Genomic DNA, 22,070 nt, shown 5'->3' on the forward strand with positions numbered 1-22,070 from the left:
GGGAGGTATTCCAATATCTTTCTAATAAGTCCCATTTTTGCTTCTAATTTAGCCAGTTACCATTGCTTGCCACCAAAGAAACCTCAGCAGATTCAACGTAGTAAGTACAAATTTCACAGTCACACAAGGACCAAAACCCAAAACCCATTGCTGTCAAGTGATCCAGCTCATAGTGACTCTTTAGGACAGAGAAGAACTTCCCCGTAGAGTATCCAAGGAGCGGCTAGTGGATCTGAACTGTCGAGCTTTTGGTTAGCAGCTGAGCTCTTAACTACTATACCACCAGGGCTCCCACACAAGCTCAGGGGTACAAAAATGTAATATTCTTTATTACTGTATGCCTGACCTTAATTTTTAATTTAGTATGTTCCCTGCCTCCCAATCACCATAGAATAACAGCTACTGATAGAAAAAGCAGGAGATGACCATATTTCAAAAACAAGCTCAAATTCTCTTCCTCCTCTGAGAAGCAGCGCTAAACAAATTTATGGAATACACACACTCATTCCACATACACTCGTTAATACTTACACAGCTTTCCCACAATGCTCTGTGAAGTATAAATCAAAAGTATTTACGGTAAAAAGTAAAATTGCCTCTACAGGTAAACACTATTAACAGCTTAGTGTATATTCTTCTAGTATGTGTGTGTCATTTTGAAGTTATTGTGTGCCTACTACATGCCATAGCTGTATTGGAAATTTTCACCTACTGTATTGTATTTAAACACATAATCTTATTTAATTATCACAATAGTCCTGTGAGCCAAGCATTAATATCCCATTTTACAAATGAGAAGGCTAATAAGGCTGAAAAATTTCTATGTAATTCAGCTACTCTTGCTCATCCTAACCAGCCGAACAGGTCTGTCATTGCCCCTAAACAAATGGCCCTCTCAGTGGAGAAAGACAAAGACAAAACCTAGCACCTTGCTTGGGTCTGTTGGCTTGGTTTTGCCCTGTTTGATCTAGGGTATCATACACGGAAGCAAAGAGGCAAAGGAAGCTTTTGCTGCTTACCATTTCCTCTTGGTCATCTCGGTGTTGTCTTTCGATCTTTTCATTTTTCTCAGAAGAAGAGTCATTCAGAAAACTGGGCCATGATCAGTGACTTAGTTATTTCTCTCTCTCTCTCTCCGCCCCCCCTCTCTCCCTCTCCCTCTCCTCTTCTCTCCCAGCTCCCTTTGAATAGATCCCCTGCTTCTTAACCTACAGAAATAGGAAGGCAAAACAATCTCTCTTCCCAACCCCTCTTTCTCATTTTTCTTTCCCTCCTCCTTTGTATCATAGCTGCTAACAAGAGACATAAAACCAGTTGCTGTCGAGTCAATTCCAACTCATGGCAACCCATGAGTCAGAGCAGAACTGTGTGGATTTTTTAATGGCTGATTTTTAGGAAGTAATTACCAGGTCTTTCTTCCAAGGATCCTCTGGATAAACTCAAACTTTCAACCTTTTGGTCAGCAGCCGAGCAGGTTAAACATTTGTACTACAAAAAAAAAACGAAAACAAAGAAACGTGTTGCCATAGAGTCAATTCTGACTCATAGAGACCCAAAGACTCAAAAATAGAAAGCACTATTTAGTGGGAGAAGAGATTTTAAATATTCTAGTATTTTAGGAACAGCCCCTGGGTTCCCTTTTATGCCCCATTACTGTAGTTTTAGTTGGAATTTTAACATGTGTAACATACACATGTAACCATGGGAAACTTGAGGCCGCGACAGAGTCTGCTGACAGGAACAGAACTGGGGGATGAGGGAATGTCATGGTAAAGTTCTGATGCGGAGGTCAGGAAAAGTGTGTTCAAGTTCCAGGTCTGTCAGGAACTAGCTGTATAAACTTAGGCACACCCCACAATCTCCCTGAAGCCCGGCATTCTCCTTCATCAAACAAGAACAGTAAATAACTCCTGCCTCACTATTACTCTCTAACAGGTCATGAAAATCCAAAGAAACTGGTACATGAAAGTGTTCAACAAAACTGCAAAGGGCTCTATAAATATATCGCCGTCATTATTCTCAGCCCTTCTCCTGCTATTTCTCAAGCCCATATTGTCCCTAAAATGCGGCAATTCTTTAAACTCAGGCAGGCAAGAAATGGCCTCTAAGGTTTCTTCCTTCCTTTTGTTCTCAAATGAAACAAAAAAGAACCAGAGATATTCGGGAATGGGCCTCAGTTCACGTACGTAACAAACGTACCCATCACCCAGGATGAAGCACCTTCCCTGTGGCAATCTCAGGGTTAGTTCCTAGGAGGGGTGAAACCAGAGAAGAAACTGCAGCAGCCATTCTTGTGTGGCCATCCTTACCCAAGCTATTCTGGTGCCGAGACAGAGACAGTGGTGTCCCCAGGACCATCAGGCCTCTACTACCCCCCCATCCAATAACCACGTGGAGCTTTCTGCACACCAACTGATCTCCTGGCAAATGGCCCTGGGCTCAATCGCACAGCAGAGATGAGGAGAGGCATAGCAGTGCCTGTTTCAAACATGCTTGGGGAAAGACGATGTGCCAATACCAACGAGGGAGATAATGTCCTTGTAAGAGGCCCCTTTGCTAACTCACCAGATTGCTTCTCCACTCTGGGAGCCAAGTATGGTATTGTGGTTACTATAACCTGAGGCTTCTGGCTGACTAGAGCTGGAGTCCCTCATCCCTTACTTAGCAGAAGTCTCCTTGGCCACGTCTTACTCTTTGGATGCTCCAGTTTTCCCATCTCTGGCTGATAACACCTCCCAGGAAGGTCTTAAAGGTTCTTCTTATTGTTACCTGATGTTGGGGAGGTACTCAGGAGACCTTATGTACAACACAACAAAACATTGCCCAGAACTGCATCATCCTCATGATCGTCAGCAAGTTCGAGTCCATCGTTGGCAGTTATTGTGCCAATCCATCTCACCGGGGGTCTCCCTCACCTTCTTTGACCTTCTACTTAACGAAAAATGATGCCCTCCTCCAGTGATTGATCTGTCCTGATGGCCTGTCCAAAACAAGCGAGTCTGATACTGTTCTATTGTGATCCATAAGGTTTTCACTAGACCACAGCCTTCAGTATGGATTACGGCTCAACAAAAAGAAAACAAAAATCCTCACAACTGGACCAATAAGCAACATCATGATAAACTGAGAAAAGATTTAAGTTCTCAAGGATTTCATTTTACTTGGATCAACCATCAATGCCCCCAGAGCAGCAGTCAAGAAATCAAATAACCCATTGCATTGAGCAAATCTGCTGCAAAAACAAAAAAAAACCCATTACCTTCCAGTTGATTCTGACTCATAGTGACCCTGTTTCCAAGGAGCGGCTGGTGGATTTGAACTGTCGACCTTTTGGTTAGCAGCCATAGCCCTTAACCACTGTGCAAAAGATCTCTTTAAAATCTTGAAAAGCAAAGATGTCACTTTGATGACTAAGGTGTACCTGACCCAAGCCATGATATTTTCTATCTCCTCATATGTATTCAAAAGCTAGATAATTAAAAAGGAATATTGAAGAAAAATTGACCCATGTGAATTATGGTGTTGGCAAAGAATACTGAATGTATTATAGACTGTCAGAAGAATGAACAAATCTGTCTTGGAAGAACTACAGCCAGATGCTTCTTAGAAGTGAAGATACAAGACTTTGTCCCACATACTTTGGACATGTTATCAGGAGGGACCAATCCCTGGAGAAGGACATCATGCTTGGTAAAGTAGAGGGTAAGCAAAAAAGAAAAAGACCCTCAATGAAATGGATTGACACAGTGGCTGCAATAATGGGCTCAAACATACCTACCATCATGAGGATGGTGAAGAACAAGGCGACATTTTGTTCTGTTACGCATAAGGTTGCAAGGAATCCAAGCCAACTCAATGGCACCTGAGAAGAACAATTTTTAGAGACAGATTACCAGGCCTTTCTTCCTATTCTTAGTTTGGAAGCTCCCCTAAAACCTGTCCACCATGGGTGACCCTGCTGGTATTCAAAATATCATTGACATAGCTTCCAGCATCATGGCAACATGAAGGCCACCACAGTACCACAAACTGACAAATGGTGGTTTTAAAGATTAAGCACGTGGAAAGCCCCTAGCATGCTGCCTAACTAATAGAAAGTGCCCCAAAAATGTTAAATTGTGCCCACCTAGAGTTCCTTTCAGGTCTCTCTTCTAATTTGTTCTGAAGAGAAACCTCGATGGGTCTGTGGACCTGACGCAGAAGCTGAGCTCCTGGGGCAGCCTGAACAGGAGTAGCCAGCTCTATTTTATACGCGGTGAGAGAAAAATCTTGCCTGTTCGTCCAGAAAGGGCAGAGGGGGAAATGAAGGGGCAAGGACAGCTAGGTGGACTAAGGCCTTGCAGTGATATGACCCTCTTTGGGAGACCCCCACTTCTACAGTAAGGTTACTAAAGTAATGATATCTTTGGTGCAAATACCTTTGGTGGGAGGGGGGACTGGTTAAGGCATTGAACATCAAACTCATGTCAACATGTGTTGGAGCAAAGAAAGCAGCAGGGATGGAAGGAGGTGAACACAGACAAATTTGAGGGATAAAGCCCTGAAGAATCTCAAAAATCAGAAGGCTGATAGCTGTTTGGGTCAAGTTTAAGTGGGTCTCAAAGGAGCAGGGTTACAACAGGGTTATACCACATCATCACCATCATCATCCAATATTATTGTTTGTATGGGATGCAGAATACTGGGTTTTAGCAGTGAAACCTGAAACAAGTACATTCTTAACCAGGGATGCATTACTAAAGAATCTAGCTGGTTTTCCATCCCCTTAATTGTTGAAATATGAAGCTACCTCCACGTTCACTGTTCCCCACCAGCAAGTGCCCACAGATTGCCCTTGATCTTTGCACATTTTTGCCAGCCCTTCTTCAGCTTGACAGCGGTGGCTTTTCCCAGGCTGGGGAGTCTCTTGGTCTCCCACCTAGGCTGCTCACTATTCTGATGGCACTCGCCTGCACTACAGCAAGCCCTCAGTTATAAATTACTTACCTGCTGGCCATCATTTTAATGTAAATGGATTTTAAAAAGCAGCAAAGGAATATATTTTCATTTGGAGTTAAAGCAACCATTTTTTATTTGAGTTCGAGCCTGGTCTAGAAGAGATGGCAGAAGTATGGCTCTGAGGCTAATATGGCTGATGATTATGATGGAGATTCTGCTGGCAGCCGATATTTCACTTGTAGCCACCCCTACCCCAGCCCCGCTACTGGTCCCACTTTTTTTTCACAGTCATTTCCATTAACACCCAACGCATATGATGAAACCATTATGATAATATCTCTGCTCTCTGCAACCTCGATCGGTCCTGACACATTATCACCCTGAGAGCTCAGCCCCGTTGCACTAAGTCCTATTTATAATAAGCCCTGGCAGGAGCCACCAAAATAAAACCTGGTGCTTACGGGCCCCTTTCATCGGAGGAAATCAGAAAGCTTTACAAGCTTAATTAAGCTTCAGCAGCCCTCTGACGGATGATCTGTGCAGGGCCTCGAGAAAGAGGAGCCGAGCTTCACTAATTGCAAGCTGCATAAGGCTCTGGGTGGCAATGAAGAGAGAAAATCAACAAAGCCAGCAACAGTCACCTCTGTGAGTGGGAAACGTTTGTTGAGTGACTTTCTCCACGGTAGGTTGGTGTTTGAGGGGGCCTACGAGATTCTCTAATCCAAGTGTTTCTCAGTCTAGGGCGGAGGGCCTGGGAATTGTTTCTTTTACCGAAGAGGGTTAAGTAAATCCAACACAGTTATGTGCTTTAAGCTTGAGAAAACTGAGCCCCTAAACGATGTGGTCCTCTACCTGTGGGCCTGTGGCTGCTACTGAGCACACATGCTCTTCCCTGTGGCCACCTGGAACATCCTTTCCCGGAACCCATTGCCTGAAAACCCCCACCTACCGCTCGAGGCCAACTGAACATCTGCCCCGGGCTTGCCTGGAAGAATTAGTCATTCCCTCCTCTGTGCTCCCATGTTGTTTCTACTTCCATGATAAACCAAAGAAACCAAACTCATTGCCGCGGAGTCCATTCTGACTCATGGAGACCCCATGTGTTTCAGGGTAGAACTGCACTCCATAGGGTTTTCAATGGCTGTGATCTTACATAAGTAGATTCACCAGAGTTTTCTTCCATGGTACTGCTGGGTGGGTTCAAACCACCAATCTATCAGTTAACAGCCAAGTTAATAATAACCAACAGTTTAGAGCAACAGATAATATTTACTGGACTTAGTGTGTTGTCATGGATTGAATTGTGTCCCCCCAAAATATGTGTCAACTTGGTTAGGCCATGATTCCCAGTTTTGTGCTGTTGTCCTCCATTTTGTGATTTTCCTATGTGTTATAAATCATAATCTCTGCCTGTGGTTAAAGAGGATTAGGATGGGATGGAAAATCCTTGCACAGGTCACATCCCTGATCCAATGTAAAGGGTGTTTCCTTGGGGTGTAGCCTGCACCACCTTTTATCTTACAAGAGACAAAAGGAAAAGGAAGCAAACAGAGTTGAGGACCTCATGCCACCAAGAAAGAAGTGCCAGGAGCAGAGTACATCCTTTGGATCTGGGGTTCCTCTGCAGAGAAGCTCCTAGTCTAGGGGAAGACTGATGACAAGGACCTTCCTCCAAAGTGGAGAGGGAAAGCCTTCCCCTGGAGCTGATGTCCTGCATTTGGCCCTCTAGCCTACTAGACTGTGAGAAAATAAATTTCTCTTTGTTAAAGCCATCCACTTGGGGTATTTCTGTTATAGCAGCACTAGATGACTAAGACATGTGTCATCTAATTCTCACAATAATGTTATGAGGCAGGTACAACTCTCACCTCCATTTTAGAGATGAGTTAACAGGCCCAGAGAGGTTAAGTAACTTTCTCAAGATACCACAGATGGTAAGTAGAAGGCCCAGCCTGGCTGCAAAGCACATGTTCCAAAAGACTAAACCACACTGCCTTCCCAGTACCACAGTGTAATGTAAGAGATCTGTTACATCCTTGCCTCCCTCTCCCGTTTGTGAGCTTCTGAAAGAGGGGGATATCATTTAGGAATCTTTCATCTGCAAAAACCAGAAGCCTCAACTCAAAGTGGGTTCTACCACAAGGAAAGCCCAGGGGAAGGACAGCTCCAGAATTGATGAATATGGGGTCTTGGTGACCGCACCAAAGACCCAGGTCCCTTCTGTCTTTCTGTTCTGTCGTCCCCCCCTTGCAATTACATAATGGCTGCCCAGTTCCAGGCCTCCCTCCAGAAATGAACCATCCAAAGTAGAAAAGGGGCCACACCTTTCTTGTGTCTCTTGTAAATGTACGGAAATCTTTTCTAGAAGCCCGCACCTCCCCACCTCCCAGTGAACTTCCCATCAGGTCCCACTGGCCAGAATTGTGCCTCATGCCTATGCCTAAACCCAGCACTAGCAACAGACTGACAGCATCTTGACTAGGTTAGACCAGTCAGGATCCAGCCTCCTGCAAGTACCAGGCAGAGGGGAGAAGGGCTGAGGCCTGCCAAGAAGAGGAAGGGTAGGTAGAGGATGAAGAGAAGACAACCCTGATGCAGGCCTTAAGGACGAGAGAAAATCTTATGGCTCCATCACTTATTGCCCAGTGCTTTTTTTGTTTTGTTTTGTATGTTTGTTCTGTAGTGTTTTGTACTTCAGGTGAAAGTTTACAGAGCAAGTTAGTTTCTCATTAAATAGTTAACACACCAACTATTTCGTGACATTGGTGATGCGGTGTCAACACTCTCCCTTTCTCCACCCAAGTTCCCTGTTTCCACTCATCCAGTTTCCAGTCCGTTCCTGACTTCTCATCTTTGCTTTTGAGCTGGTGTGCCATTAGTCTCATATACATGATTAAACTACGAATCACGTTTCTCACATGTGTTATTGTTGGCCCTATAGACCTGTCTAATCTCTGGCTGATTGGTGAATCCCAGGAGTGACTTCAGTACTAAGTTAAAAGGGTGTCAGGGGACCTTATTCTCAGGGTTTCTCCAGTCTCTGTCAGACCAGCAAGCCCGGTCTTTCCTGTGTGTGTATGTGCATGTGTGTCAATTTGAATTTCGTTCTACATTTTTCTCCCACTCAGTTCAGGGCTGCCCAGTGCTTTGGCCTTTAGAATCTGGGCAATAAATTTCAGCTGAACAAAATTATTGTAGAGAAAGAAATCCATGTCCACAAATACCCTAGTCCAGAGTTTTTATCATCATATTCTGTGGCTAAGACTGAGATGTGTGTCAGCAACTACAACATTTATGAAATTAATTCACCAATATACCAAACTTAAATTCTAGTCTCTTACAATAGTAGCTACAGGGACTTTTTTCAAATGTAGGTCCAAAAGACAGCAACATGGAATAAAATCATGAAATTTTTCTTGTTTTTAGGTGCCCTCGAGTGGGCTCTGACTCATAGCGATCCTATGTACAACAGAACAAAACGTTGCCCATTCCTGCACCATCCTCACAATCATTACTATGTTTGAGCCCATGGTTGCAGCCACTGTGTTAATCCATCTCATTGAGGGTATTCCTCTTTTTCACTGACAATCTACTTTACCGAGCGTAATGTCCTTCTCCAGGGAATGATCCCTCCTGATAACATGTTTAAAGTACATGAGGTGAAGTTTCACAATCCTCCCTTCTGAAGAGCATTCTGGCTATACTTCTTCCAAGACAGATTTGTTAATTCTTCTGGAAGTCCATGGTGTATTCAATATTCTTCGACAACACTATAATTCAAATATATCAATTCTTCTTCGGTCTTCCTTATTTGTTTTCCAGCTTTTGCATGTACATGAGACAATTGAAAGGAGCCTGGTGGCACAGGGATTAAAGCGTTTGACTGCTAACCAAAAGGCTGGTGGTTGCAACCCACCAGTCATTCCACAGGAGAAAGATGTGGCAGTCTGCTTCCAAAGAAATTTGGAAGCCCTGGTGGCATAGTGGTTAAGAGTTTTGGCTGCTAACCAAAAGGTCGGCAGTTCAAATCGACCAGGCGCTCTTTGGAAACCATATGGGGCAGTTCTACTCTGTCCTATAGGGTCACTATGAGTTGGAATTGATGCAATGGGTTTTGGGTTAATGAAAACAATTGAAAATACAGTGGCTTGGGTCAGGTGTACCTTAGTCCTCAAGGTGACATCTTTGCTTTTTAACACTCTGAAGAGATCTCTTGAAGTCGATTTGTCCAATGCAATGCATCTTTTGATTTCGTCACTGCTTCTTCCATAGATGTTGATTGTGGATACAAGTAAAATGAAATCCTTGACAACGTCAATCTTTTCTCCGTTTATCATGATGTTGCTTGTTGGTTCAGTTGTGAGATTTTTTTTTTTTTTTATGTTGAGGTGTAATCTGTACTGAAAGCTGTGGTCTTTGATCTTCATCAGTAAGTGCTTCAAGTCCTCCTCACTTTCAGCAAGCAAGGTTGTGTCATCTGAATAACGCAGGTTGTTAATGAGTCTTCTTCCAATCCTGATGCCCCATTCTTCTTCATATAGTCCAGCTTCTTGGATTATTTGCTCAGCATACAGTTTGAATAGGTATGGTGAAAGGATACAACCCTGATGCACATCTTTCCTGATTTTGAGTCAGGCAGTATCCCCTTGGTCTGTTAAAACAACTGTCTCTTGGTCTACACACAGGTTCCTCAAGAGCACAATTAAGTGTTCTGGAATTCCCATTCTTTGCAATGTTATCAACAGTTTGTTATGATACATACAGGTGAATGCTTTTGCATAGACAATAAAACACAGGTAAACATCTTTCTGGTATTCTCTGCTTTGAGCCAAGATCCATCTGAAAACAATAATATCCCTCGTTCCATGTCCTCTTCTGAATCTGGCTTGTATTTCTGACAGTTCCCTGTCAATGTACTGCGTAACTGTTTTTTAATTATCTTCAGCAAAGTTTTATTTGTGTGTGATATTAATGATATTGTGTGATAATTTCTGTATTCTGTTGGATCACCTTTCTTTGGAATGGGCACAAATATGGCTCTCTTCCAGTCAGTTGGCCAGGTAACTGTCTTCCAGACTTCTTGGCACAGACGAATGACCAATTTTTTGGTACAGTGACTCTGTGTATTCCTTCCATCTTCTCTTGATGCTTCCTGCATCATTCAACATTTTATCCATAGAATCCTTCAATATTGCAACTCAAGGTTTGAATTTTTTCTTCAGCTCTTTCAGCTTGAGAAGTGCTGAGTGTTTTCTTCCCTTTTGTTTTTCTAACTCCAGGTACCTGCACATTTCATTATAATACTTTGTCTTCTCGAGCAGTGCTTTGAAATCTTCTATTCAGCTCTTTTACTTCATCATTGCTTTCATTCACTTTAGCTACTCTACCTTCAAGGACAAGTTTCAGAGTCCCTTCTGACATCCATTTTGGTCTTTTCTTTCTTTCCTGTCTTTTGAAGGACCTTTTTGATTTTTTCATGTATGATGTCTTTGATGTCATCCCACAACTCGTCTGGTCTTCAGTCATTAGTGGTCAGTGCATCAAATCTATTCTTCAGGTGGTCTCTAAATTCAGGTGGGATGTACTCAAGATTGTATTTTGGCTCTCATGGATTTGTTTTAATTTTCTTCAGCTTCAACCTGAACTTGCATATAAGCAATTAATGGTATGTTCTGCAGTCGGCCCCTGGCCTTGTTTTGACTGATGATAATAAGCTTCTCCATCGTCTTTTTTCGTAGATGTAGTTTACTCGATTCCTGTGCATTCCATCCAGCAAGGTCCAGGTGTATAGTCACCATTAGTGTTGTTGAAAAAAGGTACTTCCAATGAATAGGTCAACATTCTTCCAAAACTCTATCATGAAATCTCCCACGTCATTTCTATCACCAAGGCCATATTTTCCAACTACTGATCCTTCTTCTTTGTTTCCAACTTTCACATTCCAATCAATAGTAATTATGAATGCATCTTGATTGTGTGTTTTATCAATTTCAGACTACGGAAGTTAGTAAAAATCTTTAATTTCTTCATCCTTGCATTAGTGATTGGTGGATAAATTTGAATAATAGTCACATTAACTGGCTACTTGTAGACGTATGGATAATTATTCTATCGCTGACAGAGTTGTACTTCAGGATAGATCTTGAAATGTTCTTTTTGACATGTTCCTCTTCAATTTATTTTGTGGAGAATGGGAGTTTAAGAACACTTAATTGAGCTCATGAGGAATCTGGGTGGCAGATGTCTGCTGATGTCAGATCGACCATGGCTAAAAGCAGAGAATACCAGGAAGATGCTTACCTGTGTTTTATTGACTATGCAAAGGCTTTAGACTGTGTGGATCATAACAAGTTATGGATAACATTGCACAGAATGGAAATTCCAGAACACTTAATTGTGCTCATGAGGAACACGTACTTAGACCAAGAGGCAGCTGTTTGAATAGAACAAGGGGATACTCCCAAAAAAACCCAAGTCAGGAAAGGTGTGCATCAGGGTTGTATCCTTTCACCATACCTATTCAAACTGTATGCTGAGCAAATAATCCAAGAAGCTGGACTATATGAAGAAGAATGGGGCATCAGGATTGGAAGAAGACTCATTAACAACCTGTGTTATGCAGATGACACAACTTTGCTTGCTGAAAGTGAAGAGGACTTGGAGCACTTACTGATGAAGATCAAAGACCATAGCTTTCAGTACGGATTACACCTCAACATAAAAAAAAAAAAAAAATACTCACAACCAGACTAATAAGCAACATCATGATAAACAGAGAAAATACTGAGGTTGTCAAGGATTTCATTTTACTTGGATCCACAATCAACGTCCATGGGAGCAGCAGTCAAGAAATCAAAAGATGCATTGCATTGGATAAATCGGCTGCAAGAGATCTCTTCAGAGTGTTAAAAAGCAAAGATGTCACCTTGAGGACTAAGGTGCTCCTGACCCAACCCATGGTGTTTTCAATCCCCTCGCATATGCATTCGAAAGCTGGACAATGATTAAGGAAAACCAAAGAAGAACTTAAGCCTTTGAATTGTGGTGCTGGTGAAGAATATTGAATACACCGTGGACTGCCAAAAGAATGAAAAAATTTGTCTTGGAGAAAGTACAACCAGAATGCTCCTTGGAAGCAAGGATGGCGAGACTGTATCTCACATACTTTGGACATGTTGTCAGGAGGGATCAGTCCCTGGAGAACGACATCATGCTCGGTAAAGTAGAGTGTCAGCAAAAAAGAGGAAGACCCTCAGCGAGATGGATTGACATAGTGGCTGCAACAATGGGCTCAAGCACAGCAACAATTGTGAGGATGGTGCAGGACCTGGCAGTGTTTCATTCTGTTGTGCACAGGGTCACTATGAGTTGGAACTGACTCAATGGTACCTAATAACAACATACACACACATATATTTGCATAAAAAAAAACCCATTGCCATCAAGTTGATTCTGACTCATAGCGACCTACAAGACAGAACAGAACTGCCCCACAGAGTTTCCAAGGAGTGCCTGGTGGATTTGAACTGCTGACCTTTTGGTTAGCAGCCGTACCACTTAACCAGTAAGTCACAAGGGTTTCTATGTAGTCGCATGTATATTATATACATATACGTGTGTGTCTATATACATACAGACATATGTGTGTATATATGTATGTATGTAAATATGCCTGTGACAGCCAGGAATGTGTGGGTAACATCAGGTAGGCAATCCTGGAAGACCCAGATCACGGTCAAATAGGGAGTTAGCAGGAAAAGAAAAATAATCCCCAAGCCTAAAAAAATAATAAAGAATAAAAACAAATAGTAAAACAGAAAGAGTGGAGATGAGGGAGACACAAATAATGAAACCAGTGCCCAGAAAGTTTAAGAAAGCTGCCAGGGCCACACAGGTAATCATGGCTGAAGCAGGTGTCATGTCTATTTTCAAGGAGTATTACACTCCTCTCTAACATTTTCTTTCCCACTTCCTTTCTGTAGAGGCATCTTTAAGGGTGCATTTAGGAACCTCTGTCTTTGGGAGGGGCTAGTAACTCAGCAGACCTGGGAAAAGCCAGGACTGAAAGAGGCAGAGTGAGAGGAAGCCAGGAGCTGGCGCCCAAGGCTGCTGGAGGCTGTGGCCTTTTAGCAAGGGTTGCACTGGAAATGTCGGTAAAATCCCGCTGGTCCAGTTCCATATGGAAGGAAAACGGCAAAAGTGTCAGAGAAGATGCCCATCTGGGGTAGAAAGAGGGAGCATTGGGCTGGAACATCTCAAAGCCAGAGTGAAGTTTGGTGGTGGGCAGCAACAGGAAAAGGAGGAGCCCTCCACCTGGGCAATGAAGTAGAGAGTTCAGAAGGAAAAGTAACAATAGCAAAAACAACAATAATAGCGAACGCCTAGATGGTCTTTTAAGCACTTTGCATAAACTGAGACACAGACAGGTTAAGTAACTTACTCAAAGTCACATGCCTGGGAAGTGGCAAGAATGAGTTTTAGTGAAACGGCTCTTAACCATTTCGCTTAGCAGCAACCCCAGAGAACATTTCAAAGCAAAATTCCATCTGAATTGAGTCTACTCTGATTTAAGGCAGTACTTTTCATACCTGACATTTCCCTAGCAGTTCATAGTTTACAAATGGGTTTTACATCCATCATTCTGGAATCTCAGTCCTGCCGCTTACCTGCTGTATGACTTCAGGCCAGTTACTGGCTACCTTTTAGTTTTTCCATCTGTAAATTGGGAACAATAATAGTTCTTGCCGGGATGATTAAATCAGATAACACATGTGCAGGGTTTAACTCGGTGCCCAATCCATAAGAAGCATTCAACAAGTGTTTGCTGCTATTGTTGTTGTTGTGGGTATTATTAATATTTCACATAAGCTTCATAACGACTCTGTGAGGTGGGTAGGATTTATTATCCTCATTTCTCAGATGTGGAAGCCAAAACTCATAGAAGGTAAATAACTAGCTAAGGAAACAGCCTGCAAGTGGAAATGCAGACTTGAAAAATCTTCTAAGTCCAAACCCCCTGCTCTGCTGCTAACCCTCAGTCTACCTCCTCTCTTTTCCCCAGGAAGCACGGTTATTTGAACCAGATCATTCTTGGAACAGGACTGTGGGAAAGTTCCAAGAATTGGAAGTCTAGGCTCAGGGAAAAGGCTCGGAGGAGTATTAAGAAAAATTTTAAAGGTGAAGATAGGTTCCTGTTTAGGGTCAGATAGGTAGCCCCTTCCCACATTCCCAAAGACTGCCAGAGGGCCGAAGGTGCTGAGATTACACACAGGGATAAGCTATGCTAACCCAACTTCAGCCACAGTGGTTTGGCCGTGGGTGGGAGGAGCAGGCCTCAGGCCCAGAAGTGAAGGATACTGGAAGTGTTTTCATCTAACAGATAAACAGGAATGTTTTAAAATGCTGCTAAAATAATCAAATACCACTTTAAATCTGGATTCCACTTCTTTTTTTGGTTTTCTGTAATTCTGCATTTCCATGAACTCATGAAAGTTTTCTATTAATGTCTCCTGTTCTGATACATTGGTCCCCGGGTAGTGCAAATGGTTCATTCTCTGCTACTAACCTCAAGGTTGGCAGTTCAAGCACACCCAGAGGCACTGCCGAAGAGAGGCATGGAGATCTGCTACTGTAAAGACTACAGCCAAGAAAACCCCGTGGAGCAGTTCCATTCTGCAACACATGGGATTGCCATGAGTTGGAATCAACTTGACAGCAATGGGTTACGGGTTCTAGCACAGACTAGGGTCCTGTGGCTGCAGGCAAAGGGCTGCTCAGTGACAAAGTTAGTCCATCTTCAGAGGTCTAAGAGATCTTAGCACACTTCTCTAAGCCTCAGTTTCCTCTTCAGTAAAGCCAGTGATACAATTGGGAGATTCCTGGATTTCGGGTATCTGGGTTCAAGGTCAGCTCAGCCCTCAAAAACTGAAAATAAGGTGCTTCCTCTCCATATATTATGCAGAGATTTCACAGGTTTTTTTTCCTTTAAAAATTTATAAAAGTTCTTATTTTATGTCCCTTAGCAGTAACCCCCCACTGCAGTTGAGTGGATCTGACTCATAGTGACCCTATAGGACAGAGTAGAACTGCCCCACATGGTTTCCAAAGCTGTAAATCTTTACAAAAGCAGGCGGCACATCTTACTTCTGTGGAGTGGCTGGTAGGTTCAAACCACAGAGCTCTTTAACCACTGTACCACCAGGTCTCCTTCCTTTAGTAGTAAGGTGTTAAAAAAAAAAAAAAAGAAACAGAACACCTGATACATGTTACTTGCAGAGCTCCATCTTATTAACATCCCAATAATTTATGCAGCAAATTTTTATTGAACACCCACTAAGTGCCAGGCATTGTGCCCAGGTAGCATAAAATAGATAAAACTGATTCCGCACGCAGTTTCCAGTGAACTACCTTTTGTAGTTATTTTAGCTTTTAACAGCCAAAGAGACAGAAACACCAAGTACTTTGGGTTTTTCCATAGCACCTAGGACATGGCTTGAGTTAATATTCTCAAAATTTAACTGACTTAACGGTCTAAAAAGTACACTGTTCTCTAGCTAGATATTCTACTTATGCCCACAAGGTGGCGCTCTTGCTTACAGTTTGCCCAGTTAAAAGCGCGGCACTTTAAAAAAAAAAACCCGGTAAACGTTAAACCAAAAGACAAAAAATTAAATTCAATTTACTGACCGCCTGTTTAGTGTAAGATACTATGTTAGATGTATATGAGAAATAAGGACTTGATAAAACATAGTCCCTGCCCTCTAAGGAAAAATGAGGGAAGAGAGTGAGCAGAGCAGGAAGACAGTATTTTTTTTTAGGAATTAACATGTTTTGATGTATCCATAGGGGAGCCACAGTAAGCTCATCATCAGATAAAATCTATAAAAAGGCAGACTACAGCCACAGTGGGATGTGGAGCGGATTCAATCCAGACCCCACACGTGGGACAATGTACACTCACCACACCAATGAAAACACTTGAAGGTACCCTGGGTCGTGCCGGAAGGCCCCGAATATGGTCTTTTGATGCAACTGCTCAGCCGCCAGCATTAGGATAACTGCCCTGCACTACTGGAAAATTCATCCTATGGAGAATAAAACACGATCAGTGCCAGAAGATGAGCTAGTACAGTTGACAACCTGCGTATGCACCTGATGGGGGAAGGGGAGGAAGAGAAGGAACGCGTGTAAGGAAACAGATGTCAGACTCTGGCTCTCAGGAGGCGAGCTCTCTACCTTCCCCACCATTTGTTTAAGCGGGGTGCTGGGAAGCTCGGCTTGGATCAGGGGTACACTTCTGGTGTAGAGAGGGGAGGGGGAGGAGCTGATCCTTCCTCATCCGAGAGCCTTCCTAGTGTCTTTAACCCAGAGGTATCCGGAAGGAGATATTCTGCTTTCTGGCTGCTCCCGCTCCCGAACCCACCCCCCAACCATTTCTTTTTCCAATAAACTATTAAGTCAAACGCTATATGAGGATTTCTGTATGTGTGTTTGTTTCTTTAACTGAAAAATCAGATTTGGGGAATAAAGTGATTGGCTAAATGACAGTGAATTAAAAAAAAACTGAGAAAGGTGGCAACTTGATAAAAGTATTGCACTTTCTTGATGGAGGGAAAATCAAGCAGCCTGCGTACCGGTAGAGACGAGTTTGAATTTTAGCTTCTCCACTTGCCAGCTGTGGGGTGTTGAGCAAGCTCCAGCCCTTTTCTACGCCTAGTTTCCTCCTGGGCAAAACGTATCATTTCCTTAGAGGAGTCGTCCCTGACACCCCCTCCACCGCACTGTATGCTCTCATTACAACCGGAACGTCTCAGTAGAATGTAAGCTCGGTAAGGACTGGGGCTGGAATTTCGCTGCTCTGGCCAGAAACGAGGAGTCGGGGACAGTCGCTTTGTTGAAAGAATAAACGAATGAATGGAAGCGGGTCTAGGTAATATTCTCCGTGCACACACACACACACACACACAAAATTCCGCGTGAGCTGCATGGAAACTGCGGAGCCTCCAACCTCAAGTCCACAAGCCCGCCGTGACCGGCGGTAGTGGGCGCGCCAGGGAAAAGGGGAGAGGTCGGTTCAAAGTTGTCTGCTACAAATGATTCCCTTCTCGGGCTGGAGTCACATCCTCTCTGGCTCCGAAAGATCCCGGTGACTTACGGTACAAAAGGAGGCGTGAATCTCACCGGTCGGAAACGGAGAAGGCAAAGGGACCCGCCCAGAGCCCCACCCGACCGGGCCCGGAGCGTGGTCGCGGGCTGTCTGAAGTTCGCAGGAGACTAGGCGCCACCCAGGCGAAGGGACCCGATGACCACCCACCCCCGCGAGGGCCAGGGGCGCGTCCCTCGGCCCGGACATCAGACTCCAGCTCGGCACTGCCTCCTGCGACGCCCCCGCGCGGGAGCCGCCAGTCCGGCTTCTACCCGGCCCCTAAGTCCTGGAAAGGGTGTGGGGCCGCCTCTCCGGGGTGGAAGGAGCCATTGCCGCTTTAAGGGGAAGAGGAGGGGAAGGGGGCGGGCGAGCGGGGGGCGGGGAGCGGCGGCGGAGGAGGGGGAGGGGGATCCCCCACGCTCCCACGTGGTCTGGGCGCCTGTGAATCGCGCTGGCCGGAGGGTCTCACAACGAAATACAAAAGCAGCTGGGAAGCGGCGGCGAGACGAGTTCCCAGCGCCGAGCTGCGCGCCGGACAGAGCCTCGCAGCGCCCCGCGGCCGCGATGGGGATGAGGCGCTTGGAGCCCCGGAGCCAACACGCTGCTGGGCCCGCCTCGCCGCCGGGACCCGGGCGCCCTGGCTCGGTTTGAAGCCGGCGCGGCCGCGGGAGCATGGGCAGGAGGATGCGGGGTGCCGCCGCCACCGCGGGGCTCTGGCTGCTGGCGCTGGGCTCTCTGCTGGCTCTGTGGGGTGGGCTCCTGCCACCGCGGACCGAAATACACGCCTCGCGGCCGCCCGAAGATCAACTCCCGTGGCTCCCGGACCGGAGCGGTGGCCCCGCGCCCGCGCCGCGCTTACCTCTGCCCCCGCCCCTGCCGCGGGACGCCCACGGCGGCTCCCTGAAAACTTTCCGGGCGCTGCTCACCCTAGCGGCCGGCGCGGACGGTCCGCCCGGGCGGCCCCCGGGCGAGCGCAGGCGGCACGTGTCAGCCGGGCGGCCCCGGCCAGCCGAAAGCGCGGTGGTGCACGGGGGCGTCTTCTGGAGCCGCGGTCTGGAGGAACAGGTGCCCCGGGGCTTCTCGGAGGCCCAGGCAGCGGCGTGGCTGGAGGCGGCGCGCGGCGCCCTGGTGGTAGCCTTGGAACGCGGGGGCTGCGGGCGTAGCTCCAACCGGTTGGCCCACTTCGCCGACGGCACTCGCGCCTGCGTGCGCTATGGCATCAACCCGGAGCAAATACAGGGTGAGGCCCTGTCCTACTACCTGGCGCGCCTGCTGGGCCTCCAGCGCCACGTGCCGCCGCTGGCCCTTGCCCGGGTGGAGGCGCGGGGGGCGCAGTGGGCACAGGTGCAGGAGGAACTGCGCGCAGCTCACTGGACCGAGGGCAGCGTGGTGAGCCTGACGCGGTGGCTGCCCAACCTCACGGATGTGGTAGTGCCTACGCCCTGGCGCTCGGAGGACGGCCGCCTGCGGCCCCTCCGCGCCGCCGGGGACGAGCTGACCAACCGCAGCCAGGCAGAGCTGGTGGACCTGGTGCAATGGACCGACTTGATCCTCTTTGACTACCTGACAGCCAACTTCGACCGGCTTGTCAGCAACCTTTTTAGCCTGCAGTGGGACCCGCGCGTCATGCAGCGCGCCACCAGCAACCTGCACCGCGGCCCCAGCGGGGCGCTGGTTTTTCTGGACAACGAGGCCGGTTTGGTGCACGGCTACCGGGTGGCGGGCATGTGGGACAAATATAACGAGCCGCTATTGCAATCGGTGTGCGTGTTCCGCGAGCGGACAGCGTGGCGTGTCCTGGAGCTGCATCGCGGCCAGGACGCGGCGGCCAGGCTGCTGAGCCTCTACCGGCGCTACGAGCCTCGCTTCCCGGAGCTGGCGGCGCTCGCCGAACCCCACGCTCTGCTGCTGCAGCACCGCCTCGACTTCCTCGCCAAGCACATTTTGCACTGTAAGGCCAATTACGGCCGCTGGCCAGGGGCTTAGCATCACCCAGAGGGAGCGAGACCCCGGACGCGGTGATGGATGATAAGGAAAGGGCCGTCGCCTCTGCCACCGCCTGGGACCAGCCGGCCAACGCCCAGCGAGCGCCCCGAGTGAGGAGGCGTCTAAAAAACTTCAGCTTCATACACCTGCCCCTTTTTTTCAATCCCAAATTGTTTCCTTTCAAAGTTCTGGGAGGATGAACTCACTGAGACGAGAAGTGTAACATTCCCGCCACCTAGCCTTGCACAAGGATTCTTCCCTATGTTAACACGGAATTTGGGATCCGAAGAAACTGGCTACCGGGTTTTTGTCCCCGGTTGGCCATCTCTGTGGGAGGTACACCCCATTCCTGGGTCCCCTCTCTCCCCTTCCGAAAAAGGAAAACCCATTGGAGCCATTGAGTTAATTCTGCAATTTCCTACCAAACGCAGCGCTGGTGGCCCTGGAGCAGGGCTGTGACATTGGCTGGTGGAGCCCCCTTCCTGTGTTCTCCCTTTGTTTCAGAGCCGCGATGGTGAGATCACTGTTAAGAGCAGAGCAGCGACTCCCTATAGGACAAAGAGCAGGACCTCTAAACCCTGGGGAGCCCTGCACACCCTGATGTTTGCCTGACTTGTCCCTGACCCCTTGTCATTTTGCCCTGAAGGCTACTGAGTGCAAGACCAGCTGGATGCACTGAGTGAAATAATGAGTTTCTTCTTCCTCCCCCTCACAACCGACCAAAATGATGACAATGATGATGTTCACCAGAAAGAAAAAAAAAATCAGTTTCATGCACTTTATTTTTGTTATTTTAATTTTTTATTAAGAAAAACTTTTTATTTGACAAAATTTGCCTTCTCTGTATATATGTGCATAAAATGTGGTGTAAATATACTAAACAAACTTATATTTCAATAAAAGGGAGTTTAAGATTTAGAATTTCATCTCTGCTTTTAACTGTTTGAGGTCTCTGAGGCCCCACCTGCTTACAGAATAAGCTCTAAGGCCGTCTCTGTGGATATGCTTTTAAAACAAAGGACGCATATCCACCCCAGTTGTAACTACAGAACTTAGAGAATTGAACAAAGACAAGAGCAGGTTTCCTGCCCTGCTCACTCAAATGAACTCTAGTGCTGGAAATTTCAGAGTTCAGTCTAGAATGGGGGGGGGGGGGAGTGGGGAGAGAGATGGGGGAAAAGTGTTCTATTTCCTGGCAAATAAAACTTTGATATAAAAGGATTTCACTGTAATATATTTCTATATTAATCATTTGGCAAATACAATAGAACCAGATGTGCAGACTAAAAAATGACAAATGTCCCCTGTTTAGACTTAACTACAGTGGTCACGTGTTGCACGTTATTTTCAGCATTGTAATTCCCGTGCATCACAATGTGCAGATAATAAGCTGGGCACATATTGCAAACAGGTAGAGAAAGTCATAAATTAGCTCTTCTCTTTAATCTCCTGGCAGAAATTCCATTGTTTCCAGGAGATCATAATCTCCAACATCTGGACTTGGCCAGCTCTCTGAAGAGGTTCCACTGTGTTTTCTGGGTAACTAACTGCATAGTCTGAGTAGCCATTGTGAGACCAGAAAAATCTGCTGTACTCTATATGATGGAGCCTGGTGGTATAGTGGTTAAGAGTTCAGCTGCTAACCAAAAGGTCCACAGTTCAAGTCCACCAGCTGCTCCTTGGAAACCCTGTGGGGCAGTTCTACTCTGTCCTGCAGGCTGGCTGTGAGTCAGAATCCACTCAATAGCAACGGGTTTTTTCCGATTGTTTTTGTATATGACATTTGGACCCTTACTTCTTGAGGGACTTGAAACATAGAAAATAGTGTTGGGTTTTCTCATTCTTTTTTGGACGGGGCGGGGGGGGGGGGCGTGGTTATTGTTTATTTTGTAGCCCATTGGTGTTTTACTTTGGCATTTTGTTTAGTGTATGGGCCCAAGCAGTATTGCCTTTTATCTTCTTTTTATGTAATGACTTTTAACTCAAAGCCACTTTTGGTTACAATTTTAATAGTTTTTCATTTGACTTGCCTTTAAGCACACCTACCTAGGGTTTTATGGGCTCATGAAAATACTGAATCTCTGTGGCTTCCCCTTCTCACTCACTATCACCACATGGTGCATAATTTAACTATTTAATGCTATCCTTACATTTTCAGTATGCTGAGCCAAATCTTATCTCGGGTAAAAAAAAAAAATGCAGTCCATAAACTACTTGTGGTGTAAGCCAAATTTTTTCATAACACATCCACAAAAATGTACTAATAATGGCAAATATATCTTTTCACAAGATACTGTTAGTGTGAGACCTCTGATAATTACACCTTCCAAAAAGAAACATTTTCCATTTCTGATGACTAACACCGATATGATTTGCCACCTAAATCAACGGAGGCAGCTCCAAGGAAAGGATAAATACTCAGCAACCTGCATTTTTACCCGACATGCTCATGGAGCAAAACAATAAGCAGAGCTAAATTAGAGGTTTCACAGTTTGCACAGGAAATCCACCCTAATTCCCCATAGCTTCATGACTGGTGCTTTGTCCGGACTGGCAGCATTCTGTGCATTCTTAGCTCCAGTTCCAAGCCCAGACTTGACTATGGTGAACCCAGAGCAAGTTCACTCCGCAGAGTTTCAATAGTTCTTCTCAGATTCTTCAGTGAACCATAGCTGCCTGTTGGAGAGGTAAGTTTAATTACATGGTGGAGTTGTTAAGGGAATCAAGACTTAATTCCAGAGAACAGGCTTTAACTGTTGCTATTCCTTGTGGATAATCGGTAGGCTGTGGCATGGAAAGACCAATTAAAGTTCTGCCATGGTCAGTGAATGCCGCCAGAGCCAAATCATTTTTCAGATGAATGGGAAAGAAAGCTTCCCGGCTGCAATGTGATGTGGTGGAAAGAGTAATGGGTTCTGCAGACAGACTTTATTCTGAATTCTATCCCCCACCTATTTATCTTCAATAAGCCATTTAACTTAGTTCCCTCGTCTGTGAAATG

At 45.7% G+C, this 22,070-nt stretch overlaps 2 protein-coding genes across 4 annotated transcripts in view; one reads left to right on the plus strand and one right to left on the minus strand.

The window, feature by feature from the left end:
• SLC1A2 (solute carrier family 1 member 2) overlaps positions 1 to 18,145 on the minus strand; it is a 405,614-nt gene extending 387,469 nt beyond the window's left edge. The window contains exons 1-2 of one of the 3 annotated variants that reach the window (XM_049889389.1): positions 3,775 to 4,943; positions 1,407 to 1,488 (exon numbers count right to left, since the gene is read on the minus strand). The gene's annotated coding sequence lies outside the window, so the exon portion shown is untranslated. Of the gene's footprint in view, positions 1 to 1,406; positions 1,489 to 3,774; positions 4,944 to 18,009 lie in introns of those variants that run through there. The other 2 variants (XM_049889387.1, XM_049889390.1) reach the window with 2 other exon arrangements.
• On the plus strand, positions 17,515 to 20,191 carry FJX1 (four-jointed box kinase 1). The gene has a single exon (XM_049889413.1). It carries the CDS (start codon positions 17,756 to 17,758, stop codon positions 19,067 to 19,069), a length of 1,314 nt encoding a protein of 437 aa, XP_049745370.1. The 5' UTR covers positions 17,515 to 17,755; the 3' UTR covers positions 19,070 to 20,191.
• The last annotated feature ends 1,879 nt before the right edge of the window (positions 20,192 to 22,070 follow it).

This window comes from Elephas maximus, chromosome 7, assembly GCF_024166365.1.
Source record: "Elephas maximus indicus isolate mEleMax1 chromosome 7, mEleMax1 primary haplotype, whole genome shotgun sequence".
Taxonomy (NCBI): Eukaryota; Metazoa; Chordata; class Mammalia; order Proboscidea; family Elephantidae; genus Elephas; species Elephas maximus.

Bases quoted from the DNA above. Each gene is read 5' to 3' on its own strand.
- FJX1 (XM_049889413.1), top strand. From the start codon at position 17,756: ATGGGCAGGAGGATGCGGGGTGCCGCCGCCACCGCGGGGCTCTGGCTG.